Source organism: Corvus hawaiiensis, chromosome 6 (assembly GCF_020740725.1).
Source record: "Corvus hawaiiensis isolate bCorHaw1 chromosome 6, bCorHaw1.pri.cur, whole genome shotgun sequence".
NCBI classification, from domain to species: domain Eukaryota; kingdom Metazoa; phylum Chordata; class Aves; order Passeriformes; family Corvidae; genus Corvus; species Corvus hawaiiensis.
In genome coordinates, this window is record NC_063218.1 from 2,293,289 (window position 1) to 2,308,147 (window position 14,859).

At 48.0% G+C, this 14,859-nt stretch overlaps 1 protein-coding gene across 12 annotated transcripts in view; it reads right to left on the minus strand.

Moving 5' to 3' along the window:
* The window catches only part of NIN (ninein), a 60,927-nt gene that overhangs the window by 17,632 nt on the left and 28,436 nt on the right, over positions 1–14,859 (minus strand). For 11 of the 12 annotated variants that reach the window (XM_048306933.1, XM_048306935.1, XM_048306936.1 and 8 more), the window contains exons 9-21: positions 13,388–13,524; positions 12,149–12,289; positions 11,832–12,006; positions 11,142–11,252; positions 10,272–10,361; positions 8,518–8,671; positions 8,068–8,189; positions 7,288–7,814; positions 4,576–6,582; positions 3,285–3,410; positions 2,357–2,426; positions 1,448–1,663; positions 1,004–1,117 (exon numbers count right to left, since the gene is read on the minus strand). In XM_048306933.1, coding sequence (XP_048162890.1) covers positions 1,004–1,117; positions 1,448–1,663; positions 2,357–2,426; positions 3,285–3,410; positions 4,576–6,582; positions 7,288–7,814; positions 8,068–8,189; positions 8,518–8,671; positions 10,272–10,361; positions 11,142–11,252; positions 11,832–12,006; positions 12,149–12,289; positions 13,388–13,524 — 3,990 coding nt within the window. The remainder of the gene's footprint in view (positions 1–1,003; positions 1,118–1,447; positions 1,664–2,356; positions 2,427–3,284; positions 3,411–4,575; positions 6,583–7,287; positions 7,815–8,067; positions 8,190–8,517; positions 8,672–10,271; positions 10,362–11,141; positions 11,253–11,831; positions 12,007–12,148; positions 12,290–13,387; positions 13,525–14,859) is intronic. The other variant, XM_048306944.1, reaches the window with a different exon arrangement.

Genomic DNA, 14,859 nt, shown 5'->3' on the forward strand with positions numbered 1-14,859 from the left:
TTTCTTTGAGCAGCCTGTTCCAGGACCTCTCCACCCTCACAGGGAAGGGCTTTTCCACAATATCCCACCTAAATCACCCTGTGTTAAAACACACAGAGGGAAAACCACTGCACTGCTGACTTCCAGTCCTTTTCCCAGCTGACCCAGTGCTTTATCAGTGCCTTTCCTCATTCCATCTCCTGCCTGTAATTACACTCCAGCCACAATCCACTCCTCTCTGAATAGGCCTCAGCTGCTTTTGCTTTTTAAGACCATTATCTACCCTGAGCACTGGGTGCCTCAACTGAGTGTTTTACACTGTGCAGAAAATGACTTTGTGGAGCCCTAATCAGGGAACTGACTCATTTGAAGGCTTCATTATCTGTGTTTATTAGCATATATTTACAGCCAATTGAACTGTGCTTGTACAGGAGATAACTGAGCTCTCCAGGAAATTATCCTCAGACATTGTGAGACTCTGATATCTCCAGATGGGTTTAGCAACAGGAATTCTCCCTGACAGGACATGCTGGAAGAGCTCACTCCTTAAATGGAGCTAATATGGGTTGTATCTCCTGTTACACAGGGAAATGTTCTCCTGTGGGTCCCATTTGCCCTGTCTATTCCTCGATTAGAGCTTTTCATCTTTATCTTGACCAAAGCTTCTCTTTGTAGATCCACTATTCCCAAAAATCTTTTGGCAAAGTCTAAGTGAATCCAACCTTATTTTGAAGAATTGTGCATTGCACCTGGGAACTGTTTCAAAGAGGAGTTACATTCCCTTCCTTTTATGAACTTTCTTTAAAGAAATTAACTATTTTCATCCATGAAGAGATGGTGAAAATCAATCTGATGGCACTCAAATAGAATCCCAGAAGGGTTTGGGTTGCAAGGGACCTTAAAGCCCACCCAGTCTCCCCCCTTGCCATGGGCAGGGACACCTTCCACTACCCCAGGTTGCTCCAAGGACATTCCCAGGGATCCAGGGGCAGCCACACCTTCTATGGGCAGTAAGATGCCACACCTGTTTTGTCTTCTCCAGCTCCTGCTTGAGGATGTGGTTCTCCTGCTCCAGGAGATGAGCTTGAACCTTCATTTTTGACACCTCCATCTCCAAAGACGACACCATATTTGATGACTGCAAAAAAATAAAAGGCTCAGATTTCAATTTAGGGGACTCACAGAGCACCAAAGTTTAAGTAGAGGATGCTGCAGCCACTGGATAGAGCTGGGACGGCACTGGATGAACAACAGCCATGCTGGAAACTGCAGGGAAACATCTGCCATCACTAAGCTGTGTTTTCAAGACAAACCTCCACATTTTTCCCTCCTGGCTTTTGGCTGCTGCTGTGTTTAAGCCAGCACTTAGCAAAGCTCAGCTTTGAAATCCCATGCACATCCCAGGACAATTCCAAAGGATGCCAATTCCATAACACCTGAAGCCCAACTGTCCTATCAAATCCTGTACCTCTGCTTTGGAGTTTTCCAGTTCCTCTTTCAGCAGCAGCCTCTCCTTTTCCCATTCCTCCAGGGTACACTTTCCCTCTTCCCTTTCCTTTTGCTTGAGCACCCTTGCCAGCTGTTGATTGAGATCCTGCACATCTGCTTGGTTTTTAGAGTTCCTCTGGCTCAGTTCTGTGTTTTCAGAGTCCAGCTGTTGGTTCCTGGTCTTCAGATCCGCCACCTGAGTGATTTTACACCGGGAATGAGATTTTGGGTATTTCCTTTCTATTAAGGTGATTAAAGATCTGACAAGTGTCACTCAAACACTGACTCCAACCAGTTAATTTCTCATAACCGGCCTTAATTAGACCAGTTAAATCAGTCACCCAGCACACCACTGTTCCCCCTTTCCCTTTGAGGTAGATTTTGAGGGTTACCCAGTAGATTATTCTGAGCAAGTATTTTCCTAAGCAATACCAAGATGACATGGATGTAAAAGCTACTCAAACCTTCTAACAAGCCACCCCTAAAATAAAAGTAGCAGCCACAGGAATACAACTGGCAGCATTCCTAGACCCAGCCAGCTGGGAAACGAGTAGAGGTTGAATCACAATCTCTATTTCCCATGGGCTACTGCAGAGAATCACACAAAAACTACAGAACACAAGATTTAAACTTTATATTTCTACGAAATAAACTTTCCACGTTGACTATGGAAAGTGCTCTCAAGCCTGCAAGCTGACACAATTACAGCTGTTGTTTTATGAGCAGGTCAAACAAGCCTCAAATCAATCCCAAAGAGGCAATAAAACAGTTATCAACAAGTTTAAATTTATAAAAATGTTCGTTTTCTGCTGCCTTTGTGACCACCCAAGGAACAGCTTTGATGCAGTTATGATTCCCACAGAGAAGGTTCTGGGCTCAGGCCACACACCTGCTTTTTCAGGTTGTCAACCATCTTCTGCACAGCCACTTTCTCCTTTCTCACAGCCTCTATCTTCTGCCTATGGAAAAATGAAAGCTCATTAACATTAAAATCAATTATTAATATACAGAACTGCAAGACTGGACAGGAGAACATCACCTCAAGTTGTGCCAAGGGAGGTTTAGGTTGGATATTAGGAAAGATTCCTTCATGGAAAGGGTTGTCCAGCCCTGGCACAGCTGCCCAGGGCAGTGCTGGAGTCCCCATCCCTGGAGGGATTTAAAAGCCCTGTGGATGTGGCACTTGGGGACACAGGGCAGTGGTGGCCTTGGCAGTGCTGGGGAATGGTTGGGCTTGATGGTCTTAGAGGTCTTTTCCAACCTTAATGATTCCAAAAATGGGCTGTTTTTAACATCACCAGAAATGGTAATTGTGGATATTTATTTATTCATTGCTCAGCATCCCTGTTCTGCATCAACTTGACAAGTGCTCCACCTCTCAAGGTGCCCCTAGTGGGTCTTTCCTAGAGGGGAAGAATAATCCCAGGATCATGGAGGGTTCTGCACTTGCCAAAGACCCAACCACTGGAATAATCTGTCAGATGAGCCTCTCCCTGCTTTTGCTGAAGCACAAATAATTGCATCAGGTCAGCTCCTGTGTAGGTCCTGTGCTCGTGTGTGTTACTGGGTCACCTCCTCAATGCCTACAGCTAAAACCCCTGCCTGGCTCTGGGAATGGGCAGGACAAGCTGGGGCAGGGAAAAGGATGAGGAATAACCTGTCAGGCTGCTGGATGTCCAACAGCACCATGAAATAACCCCATTTTGGATTTGTACAGCACCTAACACACAAAAGAGCTTGGAGAGAAGGGATGAACCCATTGTGGCACAGCCACAGCCTGAAGGCATCACAGGGTACATTCCCCATGGAATTCTCACCTCATTTCTTCTCTGGATCCATTTAGCTCCCTCAGTTTCAGGCTGGAAGCACTCCCTTCTTCATTTAATAAAGTCACTTCGTTTTTCAGGACGGCGTTTTCCTCGCGGAGCTTCTCAGCCTCACACCTGTGGCAGAGACACGAGACAAGTGAGAAAGCAGCTCCTGTAGGACATCTGGGGAGGAAAACAGTCCCACAGGTCAGAGCTACCTGTAATGCTCCAAAACCAAAGCTACAGTTGCCTTGTTTTATGTATAAATGGTGTATTTATATTTTCCATGAATTTAGCAAGAGCGCTCCCCAGTTTGTTCAAAAAACTCTGAATTTTTACAACGAACTTAAAAAAAACCCTGGGGTTTTGGGCTTGTTTTTGTACAGCTCAAGTGAGTGAAAATCTGAAGTTTCACACTAATATTTTACATATCTTTCAGTCCTTGAACTTAACACCACAATGTGCAGACTGCCAGGAGAGTGAGCTGTTTCCCCATCTGGAATTCAGAATTCTGGGAACAGCACGGTTGGGAAAGTGCCTTTTCTGCCCCCAGGCGACTGCACAGAAATAACTTAGCCATGGTGGGACACCTGAAAGAACAATTTCCTGCAGGAAGCTGGTGCTGAACAATAATTAAGCTACTTGTAACCACTTTATCCATTAAAAAAAATCTTGCTGAAATACAGCAGTTAAAAACAAGGAGGTAAAACCTATGATAATATAATATAACAAATACATGTTTTGTAACTATATTTAGCATATCACACTCCTGAGGGGTTCCTAACTGAGGAAAAAAAAGTCCCTATCATTTTCTAGCATTAATTTAAATATTGAGAGAAACAGAAGCACTTTTAGCATTTCAAATTACCATCATTCCATAGCGCTAACCCGAAACACTGAGAAAAAACAGGAGCAATTTTAGCCTTGCGAGCAACATTCAGCTCTGGAAGGGAACAAACCGAGTGGAGTGATATTAGTAAGAGCTACAAAGCACTCTGGAAGTGTTACCATGGATTTTGGACATGGAAATACGATGGGCCCGTGCTGGACCACGAGCTACACACTGCGACGGTGACATCCACAGACAGGACAGCTGGCAGGTGCTCCTGCTTAGGTGGCAGGCACAGAGAGGAGTAAGTGACACACAAGTTATTTATCCCAGTGGTCTGTATCCATGATTAGAGGAGTTAGGAGTCCACAGCACTGTTTGCTACTCAGAGCTAAATCAGAGTTAAACTACGGTGGTTAAAGGAGCAGCCAAGGCAGCGCTGGGTTAGTGGCTAACGTTGGGTTACGTTACCTCAGCAGGTCAACCTTCTGCTGCAGCTCAGTGCACGTGCTCTGCAAGCCCTGGGTCACTGCCTTCCTCTCCTCTGGGTGACCCAGAGCTTTCTCCTTCACCTTTGGGTTGAGATCCCTCATTCCTGCTTTGCCCGCTTCTGTCACCGCGCCGTCGCTTTGGGCATTCCTGTCCTGCTGGCCCATAAATGCAGTGGGTTGTTCTTCCAGCTTCCCACCTCTCATGTCACTGGGCCCATCTGTGTTTCCTTGAGCACCTTGTCCTTGGACACCTTCCAGTTCTTTAACATCTTCCATTTCTTTAACTTTCTGGAGGAACTTGGTGTTTTCCTCTTCAAACTTGACACTTTCCACCTCGCTTTCTTCTTGTTCACAATGAAGCCTTCTCAGCCTATGCAGGTTGTCTTCCAGCACTTTATTTTTTTCAATTAGCTGTATCATTTCAGCTTTCAGATCCTCATTTTCTACCTGAATTTCTTCTTGTAGCAACAGAAGTTCAGCCTGTGCCATGGATCGGTCTTCCAGCTCTTCCACCCTTTTCCAAAGCTGAGCTATTACGCTCTTCAGGTCACCATTTGCTGCCCCAGGAGTGTGATCCAGCAGGAGAGAGGCTTCACTCAGTTCTTCAGCCTTCTCCAGCTCTACCTGAAGCTTCAAAGCATCAGAAACAAACCCTTTATTTTTGGGAGCTATTCTGTGATTTAGCAGATGAATGTTCTGCTGTTTGACATTTTTGTGTAGCATTTTTGGCCTGGGAACTTCCTCCAGATCTCTCTTTTTTGGCAGCAGAGGCACCCAAAAAAGGAGCTCTTGGTTCTTGTCACAATCCTGGTTGCCATCAGCATCTGGAGCTGCTTGATTTCCTTGGATCCAACACCCCTGTACCTCAGGGTGGTCGCCAGCTCTGGCTGTCACACATCCCTCCTCCAAATCCAAATCCATCTCCGACATTTCTTCCAGGTCTGTAGTATCAGCCTCCAAAGGTGGAAGGACACTGAAATCTGCTCCCATGGCTACATCTTGACAATCACTGGGCAACCCTTCAGAACTGGGATCTATCTCCTCTGGTTCTGAGCCAGAGTGGGAGCAGCCAGGACTGGGAGGTTGCAGGGGCTCCGGCGCTTGCAGCCGGTGCTGCAGCCGCAGGATCTGGGCTGCCATCCTGACATTCTCCTTCACCGCCTGCTCGTGCACCTTCTGCAGGTTTTGGAGAACATCCCCATCGTCTCCCAGAGGAGCTGCACCAGGAAAAGCAGCGATCTGGCTCTTGGCTTTCGCATACTCACTCTCCAGGACCCTGTAATGGCTCTGCAGGGCAGAAAAACTCCGTGTTTCCCACTGCAGTTTCTGTATTTTCCCTTGGAGGGCTGAGATTTCCAAACTCATCTCAGCCTTTTCTGTCTCTGCTCTCTCACAAATGCCTTTGTTTAAACTCTCCAAAGCAAGAAGTTTGGAATTGAGCTCTTCTTTCTCTCGCTTATACTCACTGTCCAGTCTCTCCAGCTTTTCCCTAACCCGCTTCCCATTTTCCTCCACTGTGGATATATGTTCATCTTTCTCCTTTAGCTCTTTTTTATGGTCATTTTGGAGTTGGGCTATTTTCTCATTCAGCTTTTCCTCTTGCTCCTGGGCAGCATTCCTCAGCTCCCGCAGCTCCTTCTCCAGCTGCTCCCTCTCACACACCAGCTTGTTCACTTCTTCCTTGAAATTTTTCTCCAGGAGATCCTTCTCCTGGGTCAGGGCAGAAGAAACAGCCTTTTCACTTGCCAAGCTTTCCTTCAGCTGCTCATGGGCTTCAGCGGCCTCCTGAGCAATTTCCTCCCTTTCAAACTCCCACTGGGATTTCTCCTCTCTTTGCTGTTCAGCAAGTTCCTGCAGCTCTCGCTGGTAATGTCCTTCCAGACTCTGGAGGGTTTCTTCATATTTATTCACAAGTGTTTGTGTGTCCACAGAAAACTGAGTTTGTGCATGAGATGCTCTTCTCTTATAGTCACTTGCCATTTTTTCCCTAGACATGGTTAACATAAGATATTACTAAACTACCTCAGAGATCAAAGTGGATTTTTAAGCTGAATAAAACAAGTTGGAAATTCACTTTTTTTTTTTTTTTTTCACTGACTACTGGATGGGTGTTTCTGGAAGCCGTAAGTTAAAACGGAGGCAATTTGGTGAAACTTCAAAAAGAAAAACTGCCTTGGAAAAGTGTGAAAGCTCATGAAATGTCCTCAGAAAAGGTTGCCTGTGCAATATGTGCCCTTCTGTTCCTGTGCTCAGATTTTTTGGGGGGCAGATGCTCTCACCCCCATCACCCCAGGATGGTTTCAGTTTCTTCTGACACTCAATGTTGGCTAAAAGCACTTCCCAGCCACCCCTTTCCTTCTTCAGCAAAGAACTCTGCAAACCCACAAGTTTTAAAAGGACCAAGCAGGGATTTGTGGAGCACAGGGATCCCAAACAGAACTCGACTTAATCACGCCTGGTTATGCTTTAACACTACTGCTGCCTCTGGGCGAGCTAAAAATGAATCTAAATATCTGCTTGAGAAAGGTCAGAAGAGAAAAAACCCTGGAGAGGAGCCCAGTGCTGCAGAGCAGAGCAGGAACAGCACTGTGCAGTCAGGACACTTGGAATGACACACCAGGGAAGTGTTTCTGCACTAGGTTCACCCCGGTCACCACGCTCCAGCACTGTCCCCACCGGAGGTGACACTCACCTTTCCTCCTCCAGCTCCTGCTCGTGCTTCCTCAGCAGCTCTTCCTGCAGGTCCTCCTTCTCCAGGGCGTGCACCTCTGCCAGCCTCTTCAGCTGCTCGTGGAAGCCACGTTCCAGCTCCCCCTTCTCCTCCTGCAGTGTCTGCACCAGAACTCTCATCTTTTCTTCCACCCAGACACTCTTTTGGATCAGCTCCTCCCGTTCCTGCCTGAACTTCTCATTCACCTGCTCCAGTCTGGCCCTGACATCATCTTCATGCTCCTGCCTCAACAGTTCCTGCAGATTGGCTTTTTCCTCATCGAAATGCATCTGTAATTTGTTTTTCTCCTCGTTGTATTTACAGTCGAGCTTTTCCTGCTGCTCTCTGAGCGCTGCTGCCTCTCCCTGCAGCTCTGCTACTTGATTTTTAAGGCCAGTGATCTGCTTTTCCATGACATTCATCTCCTCAGTGTACTTCTGCCTCATATCCTCCTGCTCCTTTTCCCAGTGGGCTTTTGTCTCATCCAGCTGCTTTTCATAATGGCTCACCTAGAGAAGGGAAAACAGGATGGGTTGGTTTCATTTTCCACAGAATGTTCTACAGGGATGTTTCCCTCAATATTTCCATCTAGTTTTATATATTCATTCTACTGAATATTTTGATTCACACTTCAGCATCTTATATTGATTTCCCTAGAAAGAATGTTCAAGTGCTCAGCTTTATTTCTTACTGGGATCATAGAATCCCAAACTGGTTTTGGGTGGGAAGGGGCCTTACACACCATCTCATTCCAACACTTACTGTGTCCTCAAGCTCCTGTTTGAGGTGATGCAGATCCCTGTGGTGTTGCTCCTTCATCTGCTCGATGGCCATTTCTGCCTCTATGCTCATATTTAATGGGTTGCAGTCTTCTGAACCAAGTCCTTTAGAAAAAGTAATTAGTTATAATTTATAGACCTATAAAAACATTAATTATACAATACCTAAATATATATAATTCTCAACAGAATGATTTCATCATTTTAGGACTGCTTAGCAGCTCTCAAAATCCCATCACAAACACAGCCAAGTAACTGCAAGCATTAATTTCAGCTTTAAATACAGTTCAGCAGTCGCATTCCAAATTAACATTAAACACCAAAATAGGAGGTGGTGACCAAAACTCACTGGGAAGGTCGTCATGGAATTACCTCTAAGATGTTATAAACACCTACAGCACAGATCTCAGTCCTACAGGAGGTACTTTTTTACCTTGGTCAGGCTCAATCCCGCCGTTGCCATGACTCTTCATGTCAATGTCAAACTCTTCTGACAGGGAATTTTTCAGGGAAGGCCTGAGCACTTTGCCTTGGGCACGGTACTCCTGCAGCTCTGAGTGCAGCTCATCGATCTGGTCCTGCAGCTCCTGAGATGGAGGGGGAAAAAAAGGCTGAGGGAAAGGAACCAAAGCAGCTGAGCATCGACCCAGTCCCACCACGGGACATTCAGGTGGGAATTACAGCAGGGAAAGACTTGTCAATAATCCATAGTGCCATAGGCATCCTTCTATCAGCAAAACAACAAGGGGGAATGGCTTCCCACTGCCAGAGGGCAGGGATAGATGGGATATTGGGAAGGAATTCCTGGCTGGGAGGGTGGGCAGGCCCTGGCACAGGGTGCCCAGAGAAGCTGTGGCTGCCCCTGGATCCCTGGAAGTGTCCAAGGCCAGGTTGGACAGGGGTTGGAGCAGCCTGGGATAGTGGAAGGTGTCCCTGCCCATGGCAAGAGGTGGAAGAAGGTTTTTAAGGTCCCTTCCAACCCAAACCATTCTGGGATTCTCTGATGATTCTCCAATACCAAACTCTCAACGGTGAGGGCATAACACGCTCCAGGACCTTTCCCTTCATTCCTTCTTCCTGTGACCTTTTATTAAAAAGCAGCTTTTCAAACATTTTCAAACAGTTGGGAAATGCCTCCTCAAATACCATCCACTTGAAAAATCAAACCAGAAGCAAAAGATCAAATTAGGAAAGAGATCCCCTCGTTACTGCATTTACCATCTGGTCCTTCCGCCCGCCAGCGGAACCTCGCCAGGGTTTGTGCCAAGTGCCCTGCACCCCGTTCCAGGAACAGCAGTTATTGAGGAAAACAACTCCCTGAGTGTGCAAACACAGAATCCTGCAGGTCTGAAAGGCCCAGGAAGTGAACCTTGGGCACTGATTTATATCTCCCATCCTCAAAAATAGAAAAAGCAGCTGCCTATCAAGCTGTATCAATTCAATGCCTATTTCTAGGCAATTTCTGCTTTTAAACTGCAGCTTCCACGCTGTTTCCAATCCAACAGCCTTTTGCAAAGGCAGCCCTTTATTGAATGGAAAGGATCCTGCAGAGCAGATCACAGAATCACAAACCAGTTTGGGTTGGAAGGGACCTTAAAGCCCATCCAGTTCCACCCTCTTCTCATGGGCAGGGACACCTTCCATTATCCCAGGCTGCTCCAAGCCCCATCCAACCCAGCCTTGGACACTTCCAGGGATCCAGGGGCAGCCACAGCTTCTCTGGTACCACCGCAGGCATCAGAAAGCAGATGTGTAAATAGATAACCTGCAGGCTCATCTTAAAGTGCTTCAACCATACAAGATTTGAGGAGGAGAAAGCAAATTTTCAATTCTCAGGGTTATTTTTAAAAAAATATTTCTGGTCTGAAAACCAGTAAAACGTGGATGTATCTTATTTCTCCTCTAAGTTCCTGCAACTCTGAATTCACAGGGCTCCATGGAGCCTCTCCTAGCCCACCCTGGGGGCACCTCATCCTCTTAGCTCAGCCAGTTGCCTCTGTGGGAAGAGCTTTCCAACACCCTTTGTGCTGCTGTTTGCAGTGAGGATGTGGCACTTGGGGACATGGTTAGTGCTGGGCTTGGCAGTGCTGGGGGAGCGGTTGGACTCAGTCTGAGAGGGATTTTCCAACCTGAAAGGTTTCATGATGTTCCTGGTGGACACAGGAGCCAGGTCTCAGCTCCACTTACCCTGCACTGCTGCTCGTACTCGCTCCTCATCTGGGCCAGTCTCTCCTCCTGCAGGAAAAACTCTGCACTGGTGGGATCCAGGTCACCAAACTGGAACATAGGAATGGAATATCCAGTTATCCACTGGCCCACCCAACAGCCCTGCTCAGTACAGCACGGATGCCATTCCCAGCAGTCCTGCAGCCTGCACCCTCTCTCCACTCTGGACTTTTATTTTAAATAAAGAAACTCCACTTTCCTCCTAGCAGGGAATGAGTAATTTCCCAAAAAGCATTGTCTGCCATCTAGCACAGCTCTCATGCTCACTGATTCCAGATCACAGCTTTCTACCTTAGCATTTGCACATCTCAGTGTGACAAATAATCCCAAGCTTTAAAGAAGGCTGGAAATCCCAATATATGAACCTCAGGCTGTGGATGCACAAACTCAAACATCTTTGGAGAAGCTGATATCCTGAAAAGTTCAGTGTAATACAGCCATGATCAGCTGTTCACCTCGATTTTCACCTAATTCCAGCAGAGATGCCATGTAAAACCTCACTCCTCCTGCATCATCTTCCCTGGAAAGGACCTGCAAGTTGGGCCTATCCAAAACTCTGTGCTGGGGGGAAAAAAAAAATTCCTGCAGATCTGCAGGATGATTGCTTCACTCTAAGGCTCCCTGCTTTAATTAGAATAAAATCACAGCTAAAGTGGAATATCTTTATTTTCCTCAGCTGCAAGGCAGTCCATGTCACCAAGGCAGGCTGAGCGTGGATAATCTGGATAGGGACCCCAAAAGCCTCTGGATATCAGTTAAACTGGCAGCTTGAGTGCAGCAACTTGAAAGAGATTTAATTCTGCAAGCCCCACAGGGAAAAGGAGGATTTACCTTCTCAGCCAGGACATTTTCCAAGTTCCTCTGCAGTTTGCTTGCCAGACTTTCACACTCGGCCAGTTTTTCTCCCGTTTCCAACAGCTCGTTTTCCAGGCGGCTGTTCTCCTGGACCAAACAAAAAACCCCACAACAGCCTCAGCACTTGGAGGAGGAAAAAAATCAGCATGTGTTGAAATAAGGGTAATCCCAATCAAGTCGGAGCATGGCATTATTCCAAGCTTCAGGTGATGACTGGAGTTATGAATCCATCCACACACAACCCACGCCTGCCACGGCCCAGTGTGAGCACTGGAATTTAGAGAAATTATCAAAAGGCATAATAGCAAGTTTGCTTTACGTGGTTATTTTGTTTATTTGTTTTTAAACCAGTATTTTAAACTTGATCAAGATGTTTTGTCTCCTGGCTGGACAGCTCATCTGAGAGCTGTGCACACGCACGCTCTGCACTTGATGGCAGCAGAGATTTGAACTGGAGATTAGGAATCTACAGAACAACCCATCGAGGTGCCCCCAACACCAATTCTCATGGACACGCCTCTATCTTGCTGGTTGAATGACTTTTGGCCAGCTAAACACAGCCCAAAACTCACGCTCTCAACAAGGACTACTCTGCAAGAGTCACTCCCCCTCCCAGGGTATCCCTGCTTTTTGGGGGGAATCTCAGCTGTGTTTAGTCCCTGTTACCTTCAGGGACAGGGCCAGGCGGTCCCGGATGTAGTTCTCATCCGTCTTCAGCTTTTCAATCTCCTGCTCCATCTCCAGCCTCTGTTTGTTGGCCTGCTGCAGGATTTGCTCCCGCTCTCTGCGGAGCTCATTCTTCAGAGCGGCGATTCTCTCCTTGTACTCCTCGTCCAGCTTCCTGCCGAGGCACCGGAGGGGAGAGGGGCTCGTTAGAGGGAGCAGGTGGCAAACGCTGCTGGGGTGAGGCTGGGTGGTCACCAAGGCCCTGCAATGCCAGGAAAGTGATACCAAGGAGGGAGGGATGATTTGGGATGCCCTACCTGAGGTTGTACTCATTGCGGCGCTCGATGGCGGCGTGGTGATCGTCCACCTCTGAGGCCATCAGGGATTTCAGCTTCTCCGCTTTCTCCAGGTCCGACCGCAGCTTCTCCTTCTCCCTGGCCACTTGGTCAAACCTCTCCCTAGGCAGAGCAGAGCTAGTCTGCATTAGGTCAGCCCACACTGCTCCCCCAGAAAGGGTATTTGAAATGTCAAGAGAAGAAGCTTGGAAAGATAACCATGGGTCTCATCAACTGCATTTAGTCACTAGCTTTGAACCTGTACCCAAACAGCTCTGGACATGTCTTGGTATCCCCACAAGATCCTGAGACCTCAACACTTGAGACCCTCAGCTGTGGTCCAGCTCCCAGTTCAAATCCTGAAATGGTTTGGGTTGGAAGGGACCTTCAAGACTGTCCTGTTCCAGCCTCTGCCATGGGCAGGGACACCTCCCACTGTCCCAGACTGCTCCAAGCCCCAATGTCCAACCTGGCCTCGGACGCTGCCAGGGATCCAGGGGCAGCCACAGCTGCTCTGGGCACCCTGTGCCAGGGCCTCCCCACCCACCCAGGGAACAATTCCTTCCCAATCTCCCATCCATCCCTGCCCTCTGGCACTGGGAAGCCATTCCCTGTGTGCTGTCCCTCCATCCCTTGTCCCCAGTCCCTCTCCAGCTCTCCTGGAGCCCCTTCAGGCCCTGCAAGGGGCTCTGAGCTCTCCCTGGAGCCTTCTTTTTCAACAGGGAAACCTGCATGGCAAGTCCAGCACAAGGCCAAGCTGTGCTGACTTTGAAAGGAAAAACCTTGGGATTTACGGTGGGTTTGTACCTCACCTCCACGTCTATCACATGGCAAAACCTCTGTAATGCCCCAAATCAGTCTGGATTTAAGGTACTGATAAACTCCACCAGCCTCTGCCTCAAGCTGTGCATTCCTTGGCCATCAATGACCACTGCAGCCAGCAGTGACCACTCCCAGACCATCCCCAGACTGGGAACAGCCTGCTGCTTCCATTTTTTTGTTCTTCAACTACATTTTTCTGCAATCCTTGGAGGGTTGAGTGCTTTTCCCAGGCAAAACAAGACAGCTGGAAGTTTCTGAGCACTCCATCAGAGACCTGAGCCTTCCGGTGCCACCCCAGCGCCCCTCGGAGCACCACCATCCATCCATCAGCTGCTCCCTCAGCTCCTGCTTGGCAAGGCACAGAGGGAAGCAGCACATCCAGTAATCCCTGAGACTCACATCAAGTGCCTGATCTCTGTTTTGAAGCTCGCCAGGGCTGCCTGGTGGACTCCATTCTTGGTGATTAAGAGCTCATTCTCCAGCGCCAGCGTCAGCTCCGTCAGGTTCACCTTCCCATCCAAGCTGAAGTCCAGAGCCTGTGGAAACAATGGGTCCTTAGAGCGGAACGAGCTTCCTGCAGCAGCCTGGAGACATTTGTGCAGGGATTGACAGGATGAAACGAGGCTCAGAAGAGATCTTTGCTCGCTAATTAATCTGTCACAAACGCCCCGGGGGCAATAAACCAGACATCTCTGCCACCTCCCTACAACACAGAGCTGCTGCCAGCTGTGGGGATGGGAAGTGTCCTGGTTGTGCTGCAAGACCAGCAGGAAATTAAGCCCAGGCCTGATGAAATGCAGTAATTCCCTGCAGGATCTAACGACACTGGACTTTGCATGGACCAGCTGCTGCCAGGAGGTGGCTGGGGATGTTCGTGTAAACAACACCAGCTCTGGCAGCAGAGGCAACACAGAAGCAGCTCTGCAGGAAGGGTTTGATTGATGGTGAGGATCCCACCTCTTAGAAGGCAAGTTATCATCAGCAAGTGCTTGGAATTTCACAGAATCCCAGGATGGTTTGGGTTGGAAAGAACCTTAAAGCCCATCCAGTTCCCCCCCTGCCATGGGCAGGGACACCTTCCACTATTCCAGGTTGCTCCAAGCCTTGAAGAAAGGCATTTTCTTTCACTGGAAGTGTTCAAAACCCACATGGACGTGGCACTTGGGGACGGGGTTTAGTGGTGAACAAGGTCTAAGCTGACAGCTGGACTCAATCTTAGAGGTCTTTTCCAACCTAAATGATTCCATGATTCAACCCAACCCTGCAGGAGCACAAAGCAAAGCCCCTGTGGTGGGGCTGAAACACTGCAGACACCACCCCAGTGACACCAGTACAAAGGAATTTTCCAGTGGAAAGCAACAAGGTGAAGGTGGACACACAAATCTGGTGAAGGTGGTCCCACCTTCTCAAATTGTGTGGGGTTATGAGTGGGTTTTAAATCCTGAGCAGTGGCAGAGGTTATTACAGCCCGGATGTTCACTTTCCACGTGGCTATTTAAAAGCCAGGAGAACCACAGTCCACATTGCTGGCAATCCAGGGATGGTCACATGAAATTTTCTTCTCCCCTCCACAGCTTCTAACGAGATGGACAGGGATGGAATTACTCAGGTACCCAATTTCACCCCCATCACCCTTCTGCTCTGTCTAATGGAACACTGAGGACTGGGCAGGGTTTCAAGTGCTGTTCTCCACCTCAGCACGAGCAATAATTCAGGTCACCCCAGTGCTGAGAGGTTTGCAGGCACAGCTATTCAGGGAGGGAGAGGAATTAAATTGCTTCCTAACAAATACAGGTGACTTCTTCAAGCTACGCTGGAAAGCCCATTGTATTTTTATCATTAGCTTCTTGTTCTCTGGGATGTACCATAAA